Source organism: Pongo pygmaeus, chromosome 4, assembly GCF_028885625.2.
Source record: "Pongo pygmaeus isolate AG05252 chromosome 4, NHGRI_mPonPyg2-v2.0_pri, whole genome shotgun sequence".
NCBI classification, from domain to species: domain Eukaryota; kingdom Metazoa; phylum Chordata; class Mammalia; order Primates; family Hominidae; genus Pongo; species Pongo pygmaeus.
The window spans coordinates 155,311,500-155,329,122 of NC_072377.2; the positions used below are offsets into that span (position 1 = coordinate 155,311,500).

Sequence of the window (17,623 nt, forward strand, 5' to 3'; positions counted from 1 at the left end):
GGGAGCTGCTCTGGGCTTTATGGGGCTTCTAGAATGACTGCCGGGATTGGGGTCCTTGCAGAAAGAGTGTCACAGAGAATCTGTCCTTGGTGGGGGGAGGTTGGGAATGGTGGGCGGGGGATCCAGAGGCTGTGGTCAGAGAAGTCTGACCTGCAAGATGAAAGCAGACACTAGCTGGGACTCTAGTTGGATGCTTTGGAGGTGGCAGGGAATTTGTTCCTTCATTCAACAAATATTTACTGAGCACTCACGGTGTTTGTGGTCCTGTGCTAGCGGTGATCGAAGTGGACAAAGTCCCTGCTGTCATGGAGCTGGCATTTCAGTGCTGTGGGAGTGGGTGGGTGACAGGCAGTGGGCAAATAAACATAGGATGGGGCAGGTGTGATCAGTACAAAAAGAAACAAAGCAGGGAAAGGACACAGAGGGTAGTGGGGGTGGGAGCTTGACATTATTTTAGGAAAGTCGTCTTTGATAAAGTGACCTGAAATAAATGAGGGGAGGAGGTGTGTGGCTTTCTGTGCAAAGAGTCTTCCAGGAAGAAGGGACAGTAAGTGCACAAGTCCTAATGCAGCCTCTTGCTTGGTGTGAGCCAGGCGAGGAGGAGCGGGAGATGGGTCAGAAGTGGCCTGTGTCCGCTGCTGGGTGCCCATTTGTGCCAGGCCTTTCCTGGTGCACTTGTGCACTGGGCCCTGTCTCCTGGAGGGCTTCTCATGGCGTGTTCTTTCACACCCTAATACAGCAGGAAGCTCTGCCACTGAAAGGTATTGTAAGCCAAGAATTTGAAGGCCCTTAGAAGTCCTGCAGTAGAGCAACCAGTGAGATTTGTTCTCAACTGGCTTGATCACAAAACCCTTTCTTTTACAGAGCACCCTCAGGGGAATGCTGGCCTGGTTTATGGCTTTACAATGACATCAAGTCAGACCATCTCCATTGTCTTTTTTCTCTTTTCTCTTGGGCTCTTTACCCTTTCCTGCCATGAACTTCATTTAAGTTCTATTCAGAGCCCCAGGCCTGAAAAGCTTCAGGAGTCTGACGTTTATTGAGTGCTCACTCAGTGTCATGCACCATCTACATGCGTTGTGCAGATTCACGCACTTCACACCAAGGCAGGTGGCTAGCAGCCTGATTTAAGATAGGAGGAAACTGAGGCAAAGGAGGATAAGCAATGTGGTCCAAGCCTGCGCCTCTGATGAGTATAGGTCTGGGATTTGAACTCAAGCAGTCTGGCCCCAGAGGCCTTAGTCTTAACCACGATGTGATGAGTCCAGGAGCCTCACATACCATTTATTCAGGAGAAGTGGCATCAGAGGCCACATCCAGTGCACAGAGCTCCCACAGTCTCTGGGGACCAGGCAGTGGGCTGTGGTCATTGGGCATAATTGGTACAATAGAGCTTGGGCGCTGTCTGGCCCCAATTCCTTGCTCTGCAGAAGGTAAACAGGAGGCCCAGGAAGGGGTGGGGACATGTTCAGAGTCTCATTGTGGGGCCAGTGGTAATTCCAGGACTTGGTGCTCTTCCTACCTGTTGCCTAGGACAAGACTATCCTTGGTTTTGAGCAGAGGCCTGTGATTTTCTGCTCAAATGCATGCCCCCTGGTGGTCAAGGCACATCTTTCCACTCTTTCTGCAAGACCAGCTTCTCCGCTGTGTGCTGGGCTTGCCAAGTGGGGATTGTTTGTGGGCTCCAGGGATCTGAAGACTCATTCTCCAGTTCCCACTGATGCTGGATTCCCAGGGCAGTGTGAGAGCAGGGACTTAAAAGTCCAAACAGGTTCAGATATCTCTGTCACTTAGAAACAGAGCGACTTGGGGTAAAATGCTCAACTCATCTGCAAAGTGGGGCTAATTACAGCTCCTGCCTCACTGGTCTGTGTTGAAAACAAGACAGTGGGTGGGGAGCACTAAGCCCATTGCCTGGTACCGGAGCCACTCAATAGATGGTAGCTATCGTGCTTTGTCATCTCCAGGTTCAGCAAACAGCAGTGGTAGCACTGTGTCTGTCTTGTGGCCCTGACCAATGTGTGCCCCTGTGAGATCCTGGAGGGTGGGAATAGGGTCATCCTCATCTGGATCACTACTTCCTGGCACTGTCATGCCTCAACCTTGAAATTCCAGGTGACCTGGGGCTAAACACACCCTGGCAGGGGTCTGGCAAGGAGTACCTGACCTCTTTCATTGAGTACTTACTGTGTCCCAGTCACTGAGCTCGGTGCTTTGCAGGCATTTCATGGCTAATTCTCACAGCTATCCTGTGAAGTAGGCGATTTATTTTCAGATAAGGACCTGAGGTTCAAAAAGTTAAATGGCTTGTCCAGAATGACGTAGCTACAGGTTGAGTGTCCCTTGTCTGAAATGCTGGGGACCAGAAGTGTCTCAGATTTTGGAATGCTTGCATTCTACTTACCAGTTGAGCATCCCTAATCTGAAAATCTGAAATCCAGAATGCTGCAATAAGCATTTCCTTTGAGCATGACCTTTGGAGGTCACATTGGTGCTCAAAAAGTTTTGGATTTTGAAGCATTTTGGATTTTCAGATTAGAGATGCTCAACCTGTGGTAAGTCATAGAGCCAAGATCTGACAGTCAAGCTTGTTGTTTCTAACTCAGCCATAGGAGCAAATGGACTGACAGGGAGCCTGAGGCTCAGAGAGGAGATGTGGGATTCCCAAGGTCCCCCAGGTAATGGTGAGGTCTGTGCTTGGCCTCCACCTCTGCGTTCCCGAATCAGGGCTCCTTCTCCCTCTACCTGGGGGACCCCATTGGAAGATTTGGTGTCTCCGGAGTGGGTACTCAGTGGTGAGGAGCAAGAGCGATTTCCACTGCTGTGGGGTGAGGCCTGCAGTAAGGCCAGCCTCTTGGTACTGAGGCCCTCCATTCCCTTCTTGGCTGGTTCATTTCATTGCCAACAGATGGGCCATCAGTGACTTGGCTTCCTCCCTTCCTGGATGGCTGGGCAGCTGACTGAGCTTCCAGCACCTGGCAGTCAGCTCAGGGTCGGGACTTTGAAATGGGATCCCTCAGTACCCGCGGTCCAGTATAGCATCCCAGGCCTCAGCAGGCTATGGACAAGGCCTGAAATGTCTCTGGCCCCTACTGCTTTTGTCCCTACACAGCCCAAGTAGTTCCCATCCTTGGTCAGGGCTGTCTTAGAAGTCGTGAGCTGCCTGGAGCTGGGGAGGTAGCTGAGGACTGGGCTGTGCGCTGGGCCTCAGCACCCGAGGCTGGCTCAGGACAGGGTGGGGAGGTACTCTTGATGTTTGGAGAATCACATGCAGGCTACTTAATATGGTAAACGAGGCCAGGGCCCTGCAGAGCCTTTTTGGGAATTAAAGGAGATGAGTGAAAGGCACTCTTCTGGACAGGTACAGCTCTGCAACGGGCACAGGCTCAGCTGAGACTTTACCCCGCCCCCGCCACTGACCTGTGCACCCCTGTGAGTGCCCCCTGAGCAGCTCTCCTGGGGGCCCCACACATGACCCCATCTCCCCCTCCAAACTCATTTTGCTTTGCCCTGCCCCACTCACTCTCCAGGCAGCAGCCACATGGATCTTTTTAAAATGCAAATTGGAACCTGTCATCCTTTGATGGAGTCTTTGAGGGCTTCCTGCTGCTGCTTCAATCCTCCAGCACTCTGCAGGCCTGGCTCCAGCTGACCTATCTGCCTCATCGCCTCCTTTCCCTCTTGGTCACTCTGCTGCCTTCTTGCTATTCCTTGGTCATGCTGAGGCCTGTCCTACCTCAGGGCCTTTGCACTTGCTATTCTTGGCCTCTACCTTTCCTTTTGTTTGTGCTTATTTGTTCTTTAAATGTTAGCTCAAAAGTCCCTTTCTCCAGGAGACCTCCTGAGCCCACTAACTGTGCCCAGTAATCTACTGTTCCACAAATATGAACCTCCTCTGTGTAGCATGTGCCACACTGAAGTTTTATATTTATTCCTGTGATTTCAGTGAATGTCTCTCTTCCCTCCTTGATTTTAAGGTTCATGAGAGCAGGGGCCATGTCTTTGTTTTTCTCACTGTATCGCTGGCACTTAAAACAGTGCCTGACACAGCAAATAGTTGTGGAATGAACAGATGAAACCTGTATTGAGCATCTATCATATGCCAGGTACTGGAGAGCTGGCTGTTCCTCTTTTATTCCTTTTAAAAATCCAGTTCTGCATTAAATTGTGTGTGTTCCTGCTGGGTATCAAGCTGGGCACCAGGGGTCCAAAGGTGAAACATCATAGCCCCTAACCTTAAGGGGTTGCAGGCTGGTGAGAGATAGAACGCTGAAAATATAAGATTGCAGCTGAGGTGAGAAATGCTGCAGCTGAGGCTTTCACATGGTCTCAGGGAGGCCAGTGCAGAGAAGAGGGTATATGCATTGGGTGTGAATTATGAGCAGGAGTTTGTCAGGCCAAGAAGACAGAATGGAATTGACACAGGAACAAGGACACATTGTACCATATTCAGGGGCAGGTGGCTGAGAGGGTGAGGAAAGTCATGAAGGAACAGGGGCTGTGAGCCTAGGGAAGAGGGGACTGGGGCACACTGTCTTCAGACTTCCAGGGAGCTGGGCAGCCACATGCCTTGAGAGAAAGGAGGCAGAGACTTCACCACTGATGGCAACGACCGGGCAGGCACCATAGTGAGGGAGTGGCCTCTGGAGTGCTAGGGGCGTATGGGGTACCCCCAGCAGAAACCTCCTCTTTGAACGTCTGCATTGGCATCCACGTAAGATGTCTCCTGAAGAAAAGGTTGCGTGGCCAGAGCCAGTTTGGAAACCCCAGGCAACCACGCCTAATGGTTAGGTGTGTGGGTGCTAGGGCTCGACCTCTTGGCAGTGATTCATAGCTCCTTCCAACCACTGTGCTACTGAGGGCAGCATGCCCCTCCAAGCCTCGGTTTCCACACCTGTGAAGTGGGATACGCAGGCTGATGTGAGTACTGAATGAGCACTTTCTGATCATGCCACAGGCCCTATTCTGAGCACGTTGCCGGTATTGATACTGATCATCCTCTACCACTCCTAGAGTTATTTTCTGTTCTTAGCCACATTTTACAGCAGAAACTGAGGCACAGAGAGGTGACATAACTTTCCCAAAGTCAGGCAGTCTGGCAGGATTCATGTTCTCAACTGCTAGATCTTCTTCTGTGTGGTTTAGCCTCTCTAGGCCTCCGTCTGCTATGTGTAAAATGGGTATGAGAGCAGTGTCTCCATCATGGGGTCATTGGAGGATTAACAGCATTCCTGTCTGCAAAGTGCACAGCATCTAGTGCCTGGCTTTGGTAAGTGAGTCATGTGTGTTTGTGAGTATATTATTGTGCAGGGTGGAGCACAGGGCCAGGGTGGTGAGCTCTCCATGAATGTTGGTGAATATTGATACCACTGTTACGGTCCACGTGTGAGAGACTGTGTCCTTTGGGGTTCTGGATGTGACAGTTCTATTCCCCTTCCTGCCCCCCATTGACTGCAGGCCAATGAGAACAGCCTGCTGAGCGCGCAGCTCAAGGGCTTCCCCCTGTTCCTGCACTCAAATCTGGGCCTGAAGGACTGCAGCATCAACCCCAAGTCCCCGCTGCTCTACGTGACGCGACCTAGCGAGGTGGAGAAGGGTGTGCTCCCCGGCGAGGACTGGACGGTGTTCCAGTCAAATCACTCCACCTATGAGCCAGTGCTGCTGGCCAAGACGCGCTCGTCTGAGTCCATCCCACACCTGGGCGCAGACGCCGGCCTGCACGCCGCACTGCACGCCACTGTGGTCCAGGACCTGGGCTTGCATGACGGCATCCAGCGCGTGCTGTTTGGCAACAACCTGAATTTCTGGCTGCACAAGCTCGTCTTCGTGGATGCCGTGGCATTCCTCACGGGGAAGCGCCTCTCTCTGCCATTGGACCGCTACATCCTGGTGGACATTGATGACATCTTCGTGGGCAAGGAGGGCACACGCATGAAGGTGGAGGACGTGAAGGTATGGCCAGGGGTGCCAGACCGGGCAAGGCAGGTGGGGCCTGGCAAGCTTCAGCCTTCAGGTGCCCCATCGTGGGTGTGCCTTGTCTGCATCTCCCCTATGCTGGGAGTTACTTAAAAGACAGTGCCACTCTGCTTCCTATCCTGCCAGTTGGTTCTTATTAATTGTCTTATTAGAAGCAAGTATCATTTAAAACTTGATTGAAGCATTGGCCAGGCGTGGTGGCTCACACCTGTAATCCCAGCATTTTGGGAGGCTGAGGTGGGCGGATCACTTGAGGTCAGGAATTTGAGACCAGCCTGGCCAACATGGCGAAACCCCATCTCTACTAAAAATACAAAAAAAATTAGCCAGGTGTTGTGGCGTATGCCTGTCATCCTGGCTACACAGGAGGCTGAGGCAGGAGAATCGCTTGAACCCGGGAGGTGGAGGTTGCAGTGAGCCGAGATTGTGCCACTGCACTCCAGCCTGGGTGACAGAGCAAGACTCTGTCTCAAAAAAATAAAAATAAATAAAACTTTATTGTATTGAAGTATTGAATATAGAGGAATTTTGCATCTGGAACGTGGAGTTTAAGTTTCTATAATATGTATGGAAGAAGACATGCAGACAAAGATGGGAGCTGTACAATGCTGTTTGTCCGCCTTTAATTAAATATGATTTTTAACTCTTAAAAATGTTTATGTTAATGTCAGAGCGCCTACAAAACTCTTAAAATAAGGATGAGAGCTTGAATCATGCATGAGGCAGATTTTAACTGAGGTGTAAGTCGACAGTGGAATGCATGTGTTTAATTCAAAAAAGGTTTGCTGGCCGGGTGTGGTGCCTTGTGCTTGTAATCCCAGCACTTTGAGAAGCCAAGGGAGGAGGATTGCTTGAGCCCAGGAGTTTGAGACCAGCTTGAGCAACATAGGGAGACCTTGTCTCTACAGAAAGTGAAACATTAGCTGGGTGTGGTGGTAGTAGTCCTGTAGTCCTAGCTATCTGGGAGGCTGAGGCAGGAGGATTGCTTGAGCTTGGGAGGTTGAGGCTGCAGTGAGCCATGATTGTGCATGGCATTCCAGCCTGGGCCACAGAGCAAGACCCTGTCTCAAAAAAAAAAAAAAAAAAAAAGTGTTTACTAAACAAAACTGTGTAAAAGTACTTTGCAGACCACAAGATTTTACACACATGTGAACGGTCCTTGTGAGAAGCAGCCTACAAATTAAGACCATTAAACAATCTTTAAAATACAGTTTTCATCTACTCACTATTTTATTTAAACTTAGTCACAAAGGAGATGGCATCCTAGTGTAAATAGGAAATCCGGATCAGTTGCCATAAATAGAGGCAACCATAACAATAAATCCAATGAAAACAAAAGAGGAGGATTAAATTCTAGAGACATTCTGCTGTCTGCTGACAGCCTGTCCTCTCTTATAGGAGATTAGCAAGTGTTAGAAACATATTAGCACCAAACCCAGGCTTGTCTTTGATGTTAGCAGGAGGCTTTAAAAAGAGACTTGTAAGAGGAATTCTGAAATCTCTGGTAGGGGTTGGCCCTGGGGCCTGGAAGGAGGGTCCTGGTGGCGTTCATCGCCCTGCCTTGGTCAGGAGTGAACTTTGCTCTTCCTTACACCTCTAGAGAAGAGCAGAATGGATGACATTCGGGAGCAGGCACTGTCTGGGGAGTTAAGACCTAATTTGAGTCGAGTCCTAATTTGACCCTAATGAACTAGGTGAATTAGACAGGTCCCCTCCCATGCCTGAGCCTTAGCTATAAAATGATGAGATGGGGTGGATGGGAAGCTTTCAGGCTATTTCCTGGTGCCACAGGGGTCTCCCATAGGTACCTGGATAGCTGGGGTGGGGGTGAGGGGGATGTTTTGGTGCCAGGCTCAACCCTCCAGGCTCCACCTTAGTTGCTCCAGCGGTGCTGCTTTGTGCTGCTTTTACGCATTGTGTTTCCTCCTGAAATTCCATTCTCTTAAAGGCTCTCCTGTTTAAAGAACGTTTTAGCCTTCCAGTCTAAGTCTTCATGCAGTGCCACCACCTGCCTCTGGCAAGGTAGATTGCTCTGTGTTCTACTTGAGGTGTTCTTCCAGTGGCCCAAGCTCATTTTCTCCTACAGGAACCTAGGTTCTTGCTGTCTGTCCAGTGAGTTCTGGAGAGACTGTGGTCCAGGGTCAGGTTGAGCCTAAGGAGATCAGGTTCCTGGGCTCACTGTGTTCCTACAAGCCCTGAATTTCTCTCTCTTATTAATTTTCCATATTTTAATTTTTTTTTTTTTGAGATAGAGTCTTACTCTGCCACCCAGGCTGGAGTGCAGTGGCGGGATCACAGCTCACTTAAGTGATCCTAAGCACAAGCAATCCTCCCACCTCAGCCTCGTGAGTAGCTGGGATCACAGGCACATGCCACCATACCCAGCTTACCCAGCTAGTTTTTTGTAGAGCCCAGGTTTCGCCATGTTGCCCAGGCCGATCTGGAACTCCTGGAGTCAAGTGCTACACCCACCTCGGCCTCCCAAAGTGCTGGGTTTATAAGCATGAGCCACCGCACCTGGCCCTATTTTTTCTATTTTTAAAGTGAGAGGAATGATAGCAGTTTGAAGCCATTTCTATAGAACAGTAGAAATAGAAAAATAGGATGCAAACCAAAAATACAAATAGAGGCACCCTCTTTCACACACTTAGCTCAGTTCAGATTGCAAAGTGCTTCTCCAGCCACAATCCTACTTGCCTTAAACATTTTTGTGAGTCAGAAAGGGCAGAGTTTTTTTTTTTTTTTCTTTAATCCCAAGCACACCCTACAACAGAGCCCTTCTTTCAGAGACATGAATGTCGCCTCATTAGCTTGTACAGTACTGGCTGTACAGCACAATTTAAATAATACCAATAGCAGCTGCCTATTCAGGGCTTGGTGAGTCCTTGTGCTTAGCCCTTTCTGGCCATTGCTTCATTGAGTCCTTACAGCAGCCCTGTGAGGTGGGTATTGTTCTGAGTCCCATTTTGCAGAGGTGGGCACTGAGGCTCAGGGAGTTGAGGTAACTTGCCCAAGGTCACACAGCTGGAGCATGCATGTCCACCAGGCAGTGCACGGCCCTGGTAAGATGCTGGTGGTGACTACATTGCCTGGGGAGGGCCAGGACTTTTAGTTTGTAAAGTGCTCTGATAGCTGGCTCTTACAGGTTTTCTTTTTTCTTTTTCTTCTTCTTTCTTTTTTTTTTTTTTTTGAGATGGAGTTTCGTTCTTGTTGCCCAGGCTAGAGTGCAATGGCACGATCTTTGCTCACTGCAACCTCCGCCTCCTGGGTTCAAGCAATTCTTTTGCCTCAGCCTCCCGAATAGCTGGGATTACAGGCCTCTGCCACCACGCCTGGCTAATGTTGTATTTTTAGTAGAGACGGGGTTTCACCATGTTGGTCAGGCTGGTTTTGAACTCCTGACCTCAGGTGATCTGCCCACCTCAGCCTCCCAGAGTGCTGGGATTACAGGCATGAGCCACCGCGCCCGGCGGCTCTTACAGGTTCCTGAGCCGCTTTGTGGCTCATGTGTCCTAACTCCAGAGTACACCTGTATGTTTGTTTCATAAGTGTCAGTGTCCCTTCATTGACTTGCAAAGTACTGGGTACGCAGTGCATGGGAAGACCGCATTGCTGGGCCCACAGTGTCCCATCCTTGGAAAGGTTATGGCCCTTTAATATCAGCATTGCATTCCATCAGCAAAGAGAAATCCTCCACATTTGATAGATGAAGGCACAGGCTCACAGCAGCAGTGACCACAGACGTGGCATTGGCCACCATTTTTCATCACTTACCAGATGTCAGGCAGTTTTACGTACAATATCTTTTTTATAATTGTTTAATCTTTTTAGAGCAAGGTCTTACAGTTGGACCCGTGTTGGATTCTAACTCCTGGGCTCAAGCAATCCTCCTGCCTTAGCCTCCCAAATAGCTGGCATACATGCGGTTATCTTACTTGATTCTCCCAAGAGCCTTATGAGGGAGATATTATCATCCCTGTTTTACATTTGATGAAACCAAGGCCTAGAGGAATGTGAAGCCTTTTCAAGGACACATAGCAGAGCTGGGTGGGATTCTAGATTTTCCCTTGCCAGAGGCCTGGGGGACGGCAGCATAGGGCTGGCTTCAAGAGTATGTGATCTGTGCAGCCACACAGAGCCCCATGCTCAGAGGGAGCCCATTACGTGGTTTAATGCCTGGTGTTGCCTTCTCGACATTCTTTTTTTTTGAGACGGAATCTCGCTCTGTCACCCAGGCTGGAGTGCAGTGGTGCGATCTCGGCTCACTGCAACCTCCGCCTCCCGGGTTCAAGCGATTCTCCTGCCTCATTTTCCCAAGTAGCTGGGATTACAGGCTCATGCCACCATGCCCAGCTAATTTTTGTATTTCCAGTAGAGACTGGGTTTTGCCATGTTGGCCAGGCTGGTCTTGAACTCCTGACCTCAAGTGATCCACCCTCCTCAGCTTCCCAAACTGCTGGGATTACAGGCATGAGCCACCACGCCGTCCTTGACATTCTTTATAATTTTTGAACAAGGGTTTTCTACGTTTTTTCACAGCCCTCAGTGGGAAGAGCAGGGAGCTCCTGGCTTTCCCTCACTCCTTCCTTTCTCCCCTGCCTGTCCTAGGCCCTGTTTGACACACAGAAGGAACTACGCGCACACATCCCGAACTTCACCTTCAACCTGGGCTACTCAGGGAAATTCTTCCACACAGGTAAGTGGGCCTGCCCCTGCCCTCACTAGCAACTTCCAGGACTCCTCAGTACCCAAACCCTCAAAGCACCCATCCACGAGGGCAGCAGGTGGGCTTACTGGCCCACATTAGGGGCAGAGGTGACCTCTCTGCCCCCGTGGAGCCAACAGCCTACAAGAGCAGTCACAGCCCAGGCAGAGGCAATCTGGGGACAACAGCAACGGCAGCCGCTTGTCCCTCCCTGGCCTTTCGGGCTGTGCTGGCCTGGGTGGGGCATCTTCTCCCTCTTGCCTCTCCCTCCTATCTTTTACAATTGTGTGTATTATTTCTGCTTATAAAAGAAGCTGGTTGAATTTTAAGAACTTTACAGAAACATGTAGCATAGAAAGTGAAGATGCCCTGTAATTGTATCCACCTCGGATGACCAGTGTCCTGGGTTTATTTTAGAGTCCTAAGGGTTGAGGGTGAGGGCTATAGGTTGCTTGGTGCACACTTTCCTTCCTCTTTGGGGCTGTCTCTCACTTGCTGTCCTCTCCCCATCTGCTGCCCTTCAGGGACTGGGCAGGAAGGAATAACCCCTGAGCTGGTCATCTGCAATGACCATTCCCCCTAGCTGCCTTCTGCCCGGGCCTCAGTGAGACAGCCTCTCTTGAATTCTAAGAAAACCATTTAGTCAATAATTCAGCAGATGGAGGGGTATATGCAACATAGCCCCGAAGCCAAATAGGAGTGATCCTGGGTTGTCTGTCTGTATTTTTTATATTCTTTTTAACTTTTGTATTTATTTTTGGCCAGGCGCTGTGGCTCATGCCTGTAATCCCAGCACTTTGGGAGGCTGAGGTGGGCATATTATTTGAGGTCAAGAGTTCAGGACTACCTTGGTCAACATGGCAAAACCCCATCTCTACAAAAAATACAAAAATTAGCCCAGCGTGGTGGTGTGCTCCTGTAGTATCAGCTACTTGGGAGGCTAAGGCAGGAGGATTGCTTGATCCCAGGAGTTCAAGGCTGCAGTGAGCTATGATTGCACCACTGTACTCCTGCCTGGGTGACAGAGTAAGACTCCATCTCAAAACAAAAATAAAAAAAATTATTTATTTTTAGAGACAGGACCTCTCTCTGTCACCCAGGCAGGAGTACGGTGGTGCAATCACAGCTCACTGCAGCCTTGAACTCCTGGGATCAAGCAGTCCTCCTGCTTTAGCCTCCCAAGTAGCCGGTACTACAGGTGCATGCCACTATGCCTGGCTATTAATATTTTAAAAATTTTTGTAGAGATGGGGCCTCGCACTATGTTGCCTAGGCTGGTCTCAAACCTCTAGGCTCAAACGATCCTCCCACCTTGGCCTTCCAAAGTGCTGGGGTTTCAAGTGTGAGCCACTGCACCTGGTTGTTTTTTATATTCATAACACTTAGCATATCAGAGGTGGTTATAGTAATACGTCTGAGATAGAGGGTCAAACATCCTGTATATATACAAAGAGCTTCCATAGATAATTAGATAAAAGACAAGTGACCTGATTTGGATCATTGGAATGGAATCAGAGCAGGTATGTCAGAGGTAGAAGAAACCCTTGAGATCATTGACTCCAGACCCTGAATTGTGCAGATGGGCCCAAGAATCTAGAGAGCAGGTAGTCTTGGCCAAGGTCCCCCACTGAGTCAAGGGCACACTCTAGACTAGAATTCAGGGCTCTGGGCTGGGGCTCTGTCTGCTCCTGTGCTGTAGCCCAGATAACTCTTCCAGGCAGCTCCTGGGTGGGCTGTGGCCATGCTCTCCCATCCCCAGGCACAGGCCCAGGTTAGAGGGCCTCATGGCCCAGTGGGCAGGTCTGAGCTGCCTGTGCTGCTGCAGGTACCGATGCTGAGGATGCTGGCGATGATCTGCTGCTGTCGTATGTGAAGGAGTTCTGGTGGTTCCCCCACATGTGGAGCCACATGCAGCCCCACCTTTTCCACAACCAGTCCGTGTTGGCCGAGCAGATGGCCTTGAACAAGAAGTTCGCTGTCGTGAGTAAGATTCCTTGCAGGGCAGAGCGGGGCGGGCTAAGGGCTGGGCTGGAGGTCCAGACTGCTGGCCTCTTGCCGCTTTTGCAGTCTGCTCTGACGGATTTTTACTAACACCTCTGGGCCAGGGCCCAGGGAGAGCTGCCTTTATAGCCACTGTCTCCTTGAAGCCTCAAGAGAATAACCCCTTTACAGACAAGAAACCAAGGCTCAGGGAGATCACACCAGCTACTAAGAGGTCCAGCTGGGACTTAAACTCAGGCCATTTGTTTCCTGCGCCCAAGCTCTTACTAGAAGGGGAGGCTCTGGAAAGCTGGAAGAGGTGGTCAATGAGGAGGGAACGAGCCCTAGGTGCTAGGTAGAATGAAGAGAAGGCAGGAAAGGCCCTCATCCTTGTCCCTCACTACAGAGTACTTGAGTCCTTTGTGCTAGAGTCATGTGCACTGGACCAAGAGTCAGGAGACCTGGGTTCTAATCCCAGCTCTGCCAGTTGCCCACACTGAGATTCTGGGTACATTCCTTGCCCTCCCAGGCCTCAGCTTCCCATCTTACCATGAAGGCTCAGACCAGCAGCCATGCTGACCTAGCCTCTGATTTCTCTCTCCCATTCTACAAAGGGGGAATAAGGCCCAAAGGGGAAGGACTCCTATGCTCACCCTGGCCTGGTCATCCTCTCCCCAGGAGCATGGCATTCCCACAGACATGGGGTATGCAGTGGCGCCCCACCACTCGGGCGTGTACCCCGTGCATGTGCAGCTGTATGAGGCTTGGAAGCAGGTGTGGAGCATCCGCGTGACCAGCACGGAGGAGTACCCCCACCTGAAGCCAGCCCGCTACCGCCGTGGCTTCATCCACAATGGCATCATGGTGAGTGGGCCCCTGGAAGCCCTGGAGGTGGGGGAATGGAGAGCACAGTTTGTCGTGTGTGTGCACACGCTGTTCTGGGAAGCACGGCTCTGGTTTGCTGGCTTAGGGGTTGCAGATCAGCTTCTGCTGCCTCCTCTGGCACTCGAGGCTCTCTGTCCCAGGGAAGGTGGGCTGCCACTCTGACCCCTTTCATGAGCTCTTTCTTAGCTTTTGTGACAGAGGATCAAGGAATAGTGAGCATTCTTGAAAGACGTTTCTGATGAGGACGTGGGACAGGGCTCTGTTACAGTCTTTTTGCTGATTAAAAATTTTTTCTTGGCTGGGCCTGATGGCTCACACCTGTAATCCTAGCACTTTGGGAGGCCAAGGCAGGCAGATTGCTTGAGCCTAGGAGTTTCACACCAGCCTGGGCAATGTAGTGAAACCCCATCTCTACAAAAAAATTACTAAAAAAAAAATATGCCTGGTGATTAGCCAGGTGTGGTGGTGCGTGCCTGTAGTCCCAGGTACTTGCAGGGCTGAGGCAGGAGGATCACTTGAACCTGGGAGATCGAGGCTGCAGTGAGCCAAGATTGCGCCATTGCACTCCAGCCTAGGTGACAAAGTGAGACTCTGTCTCAAAAAAAAAAAAAAATTTTTTTTTTCCCTGGGGCTTCTACCATGCATCTATCCCTTTTTTTTTCTTTCTTTTTTCTTTTTCTTTTTTTTTTTTTTTTTGAGACAGAGTTTCACTCTTGTCTAGGCTGGAGTGCAATGGCACAATCTCAGCTCACTGCAACCTCCGCCTCCTGGGTTCAAGCAATTCTCCTGCTTCAGCCTCCCTAGTAGCTGGGAAGACAGGCATGCACCACCATGCCTGGCTAATTTTGTATTTTTAGTTGAGACAGGGTTTCTCCATGTTGGTCAGGCTGGTCTCGAACTCCCAACCTCAGGGGATCTGCCCACCTTGGCCTCCCAAAGTGCCAGGAATTACAGGCGTGATCCACTGTGCCCAGCCTTGCATCTATCCCTTTCCTTGGCACTGGGGACACAGAAATGCACAAAACGGAGGAAAGTTCCTGCCCTTGTAGACCTGACATTCTAGTGGCAGGAGACAGACCATATGCTCATGCATGTGTGTTGTGGGAAGTCAGGGACCCCGAACGGAGGGACTAGCTGAAGCCATGGCAGAAGAACATAAATTGTGAAGATTTCATGGACATTTATCACTTCCCCAATCAATACTCTTGTGATTTCCTATGCCTGTCTTTAATCTCTTAATCCCGTCATCTTTGTAAGCTGAGGATGAATGTCATCTCAGGACCCTGTGATGATTGTGTTAACTGCACAGATTGTTTAAACAGTATGAAATCTGGGAACCTTGAAAAAAGAACAGGATAACAGCAATGTTCAGGGAACAAGGGAGATAACCTTAAAGTCTGGCTGCCTGTGGGCCAGGTGGAACAGAGCCATATTTCTCTTCTTTCAAAAGCAAATAGGAGAAATATTGCTGAATTCTTTTTCTCAGCAAGGAACATCCCTAAGAAGAGAATGCATTCCCAAGGGGAGGTCTCTGAAATGGCCGCTTTGGGAACATCTGTCTTTTACAGTTGTAGATAAGGGATGAAATAAGCCCCTGTCTCCCATAGCACTCCCAGGCTTATTAGGATGAGGAAATTCCCACCTAATAAATTTTGGTCAGACTGGTTGTCTGCTCTCAAACCCTGTCTGCTGATAAGATGTTATCAATGACAATATGTGCCCGAAACTTCATTAGCAATTTTAATTTTGCCCCGGTCCTGTGATCTCACCCTGCCTCCATTTGCCTTGTGGTATTTTAGTACATTGGGAAGCATGAGATCTCTGTGACCCACACTCTATTCGTATGCTCCCTCCCCTTTTGAAAATCACTAATAAAAACTTGCTGGTTTTGTGGCTTGGGGGGCATCACAGGACCTGCCAACATGTGATGTCTCCCCCGGACACCCAGCTTTAAAATTTCTCTCTTCTGTACTCTTTCCCTTTATTTCTCAGACCGGCAGACACTTAGGGAAAATAGAAAAGGACCCACGTTGAATATCGGGGATTGGTTTCCCCCGATACGTGTGTAAAGTATACAGTGGTCAGATGGTGATGAGTGCCACGGACGAAGTTAAGCAGGGAATGGAAGGGAGGAATGCTGGCAAGAGGAGAAGCTGGTTTAAATAAGGTGGCTAGGTGGGCCTTCCTGGAATAAGCCACGCTGCCACATGAGGAAGAGCACTCAAGGCAGAGAACAGCAAGTGCAAAGGCCCTGAAGCAGGCTGTGCTGGCTGTGTTTGAGGGCCAAATAGGAGGCCAGAATGGCTGGAGGGGAGTGAGGGACAGTGGTAGACGAGGTCGGGGTGGGTGATGGACCAGATCGATAGGGCCATGTAAGGCCAGCCATTGGATGGCCATGGGCTTTTAGGCTGAGATGGGAAGGTTTTGAATGGAGCATGATTTGACTCATCTTTGAAAGGGATTTCTATCATTCTGGCTGTTGTGTGGAGCAGAGACTGTAGGGGACAAAAGTGGCAGCAGGGAGACCAGTTAGGAGGCACTGCAGTCTTCCAGACCAGAGGTGGCAGCAGTTTGGACCAGGGCCTGATGTTGGGACGTGGCCATACTCTGGGCTTAGAATAGTTAGGCCTGTGGTTAGATGAGGTAGATGTAGGGTGTGGGAGGAAGAGAGGAGTCCAAGATGACTGCAGGGTTTTTAGCCTGAGGTGCTGGAAGGATGAGTTGTCATCAGTTGAGCTGGGGCAGCAGTGGGTAGGCAAGGTTTGTACATTTGTCCATCAGTCCATCCATCCATCCACCCACTGACCTCAGCACCAGGCCCTTGTGCTGAACTCCAGGCACTCCTTTAGGTCCTCAACCGTGAACTCCAGGGATGAGGTGGTGACAAGGCAGGCCCAGTCCCTGCTCCCTTGGAGCTCACAGTTTCATGAAGGGAGACAAAAGACAAATGGCTAAGCCAGTGTGTGACAACAAGTGTCACCAGGTGAGGTTCTAATGTTGCAAGGGGTCTTACAGAACATGTCTGGGATTGCTACTTCAGAGAGGGCCAGGCAGGGGCCGTGGCTGCAGCAGTCCCAAGTTTCCAGAAACATTTCCACTCTTACTTTAAGGCCTGCTCATTTTGTGCAGAGAATAGCAGTGAAGTTTGTAAAATGGCAAGGGCCTGTAGTTCACCGGGGGAATGCTGTGCTCTAGGCTGCACCCAAGGGTAGGGGCTGTGCGACCACATGGAGACTGCCTTTCTGAGGAGCGGCTGGGCCTTCTTCCTCTGAGGAAGAGTCCTCCCACCACCCTCATGCCAGAGGGCACCATGGCTCCTCTCCCCCACCCCCTCCTCAGGTTCTCCCACGGCAGACCTGCGGCCTCTTCACACACACCATCTTCTACAACGAGTACCCTGGCGGCTCCAGCGAGCTGGACAAGATCATCAACGGGGGCGAGCTCTTCCTCACCGTGCTCCTCAATCCTGTGAGTGCTCCACAGCCCATGGCTGCTGGTGAGAAGGGGCTGCTGCACAGCCCATCTGCAGCTGACACAGACTTCCTGGAGCCAGGAAAGGGCGGAGAGGCATGAGTGAGTGCCTGGCAGTTGGGAGACCCACTCTCCAGCGCTGGCCCTGTCCTGCCTCGGCTGTGTGACCTTGGCTAAAGAATCCGAGCATGCTTTTTTTTTCCTTTCCTGATCATGTACTTCAGTACAAAAGTGTTGGCATTTTTATGCATGTTCCCTTTCAGTCTTTGCTCATGTGTGTATACACACATACACAGATACACACATATGAACAGCATTGGAGTTTTCTAGGTCTCGCTTTCCTTATTTGTAAAATGCAAACAATTACCTCTGCTTTAATAATATTAAATAAACTTCAAGTGTTGGTTGGTATTCAGCTCTGTGGGCTGAGTACTCTTCATCTTCCATGCACCCCACCCCTAACATTTACAAAACAAAACCCAAATAGCTCCCACATTGGGTCTGCTTTCCATTTCAGGATTGTAATATTTGGGGTCAGTCAGGCCTGGTTCGTCTGTTGCCTCATCCAAGTACTAGCAGCGAGTTTGTTGACAGCCCCAGCGTAAC

The 17,623-nt window shown here is 50.2% G+C and overlaps 1 protein-coding gene across 11 annotated transcripts in view; it reads left to right on the plus strand.

Moving 5' to 3' along the window:
• The window catches only part of NDST1 (N-deacetylase and N-sulfotransferase 1), a 72,758-nt gene that overhangs the window by 36,798 nt on the left and 18,337 nt on the right, over positions 1-17,623 (plus strand). For all 11 annotated transcript variants that reach the window (XM_054487761.2, XM_054487760.2, XM_063665598.1 and 8 more), the window contains 5 exons: positions 5,458-5,952; positions 10,585-10,672; positions 12,507-12,661; positions 13,340-13,525; positions 16,886-17,014. In XM_054487761.2, the coding sequence (XP_054343736.1) occupies positions 5,458-5,952; positions 10,585-10,672; positions 12,507-12,661; positions 13,340-13,525; positions 16,886-17,014 (1,053 nt within the window). The remainder of the gene's footprint in view (positions 1-5,457; positions 5,953-10,584; positions 10,673-12,506; positions 12,662-13,339; positions 13,526-16,885; positions 17,015-17,623) is intronic.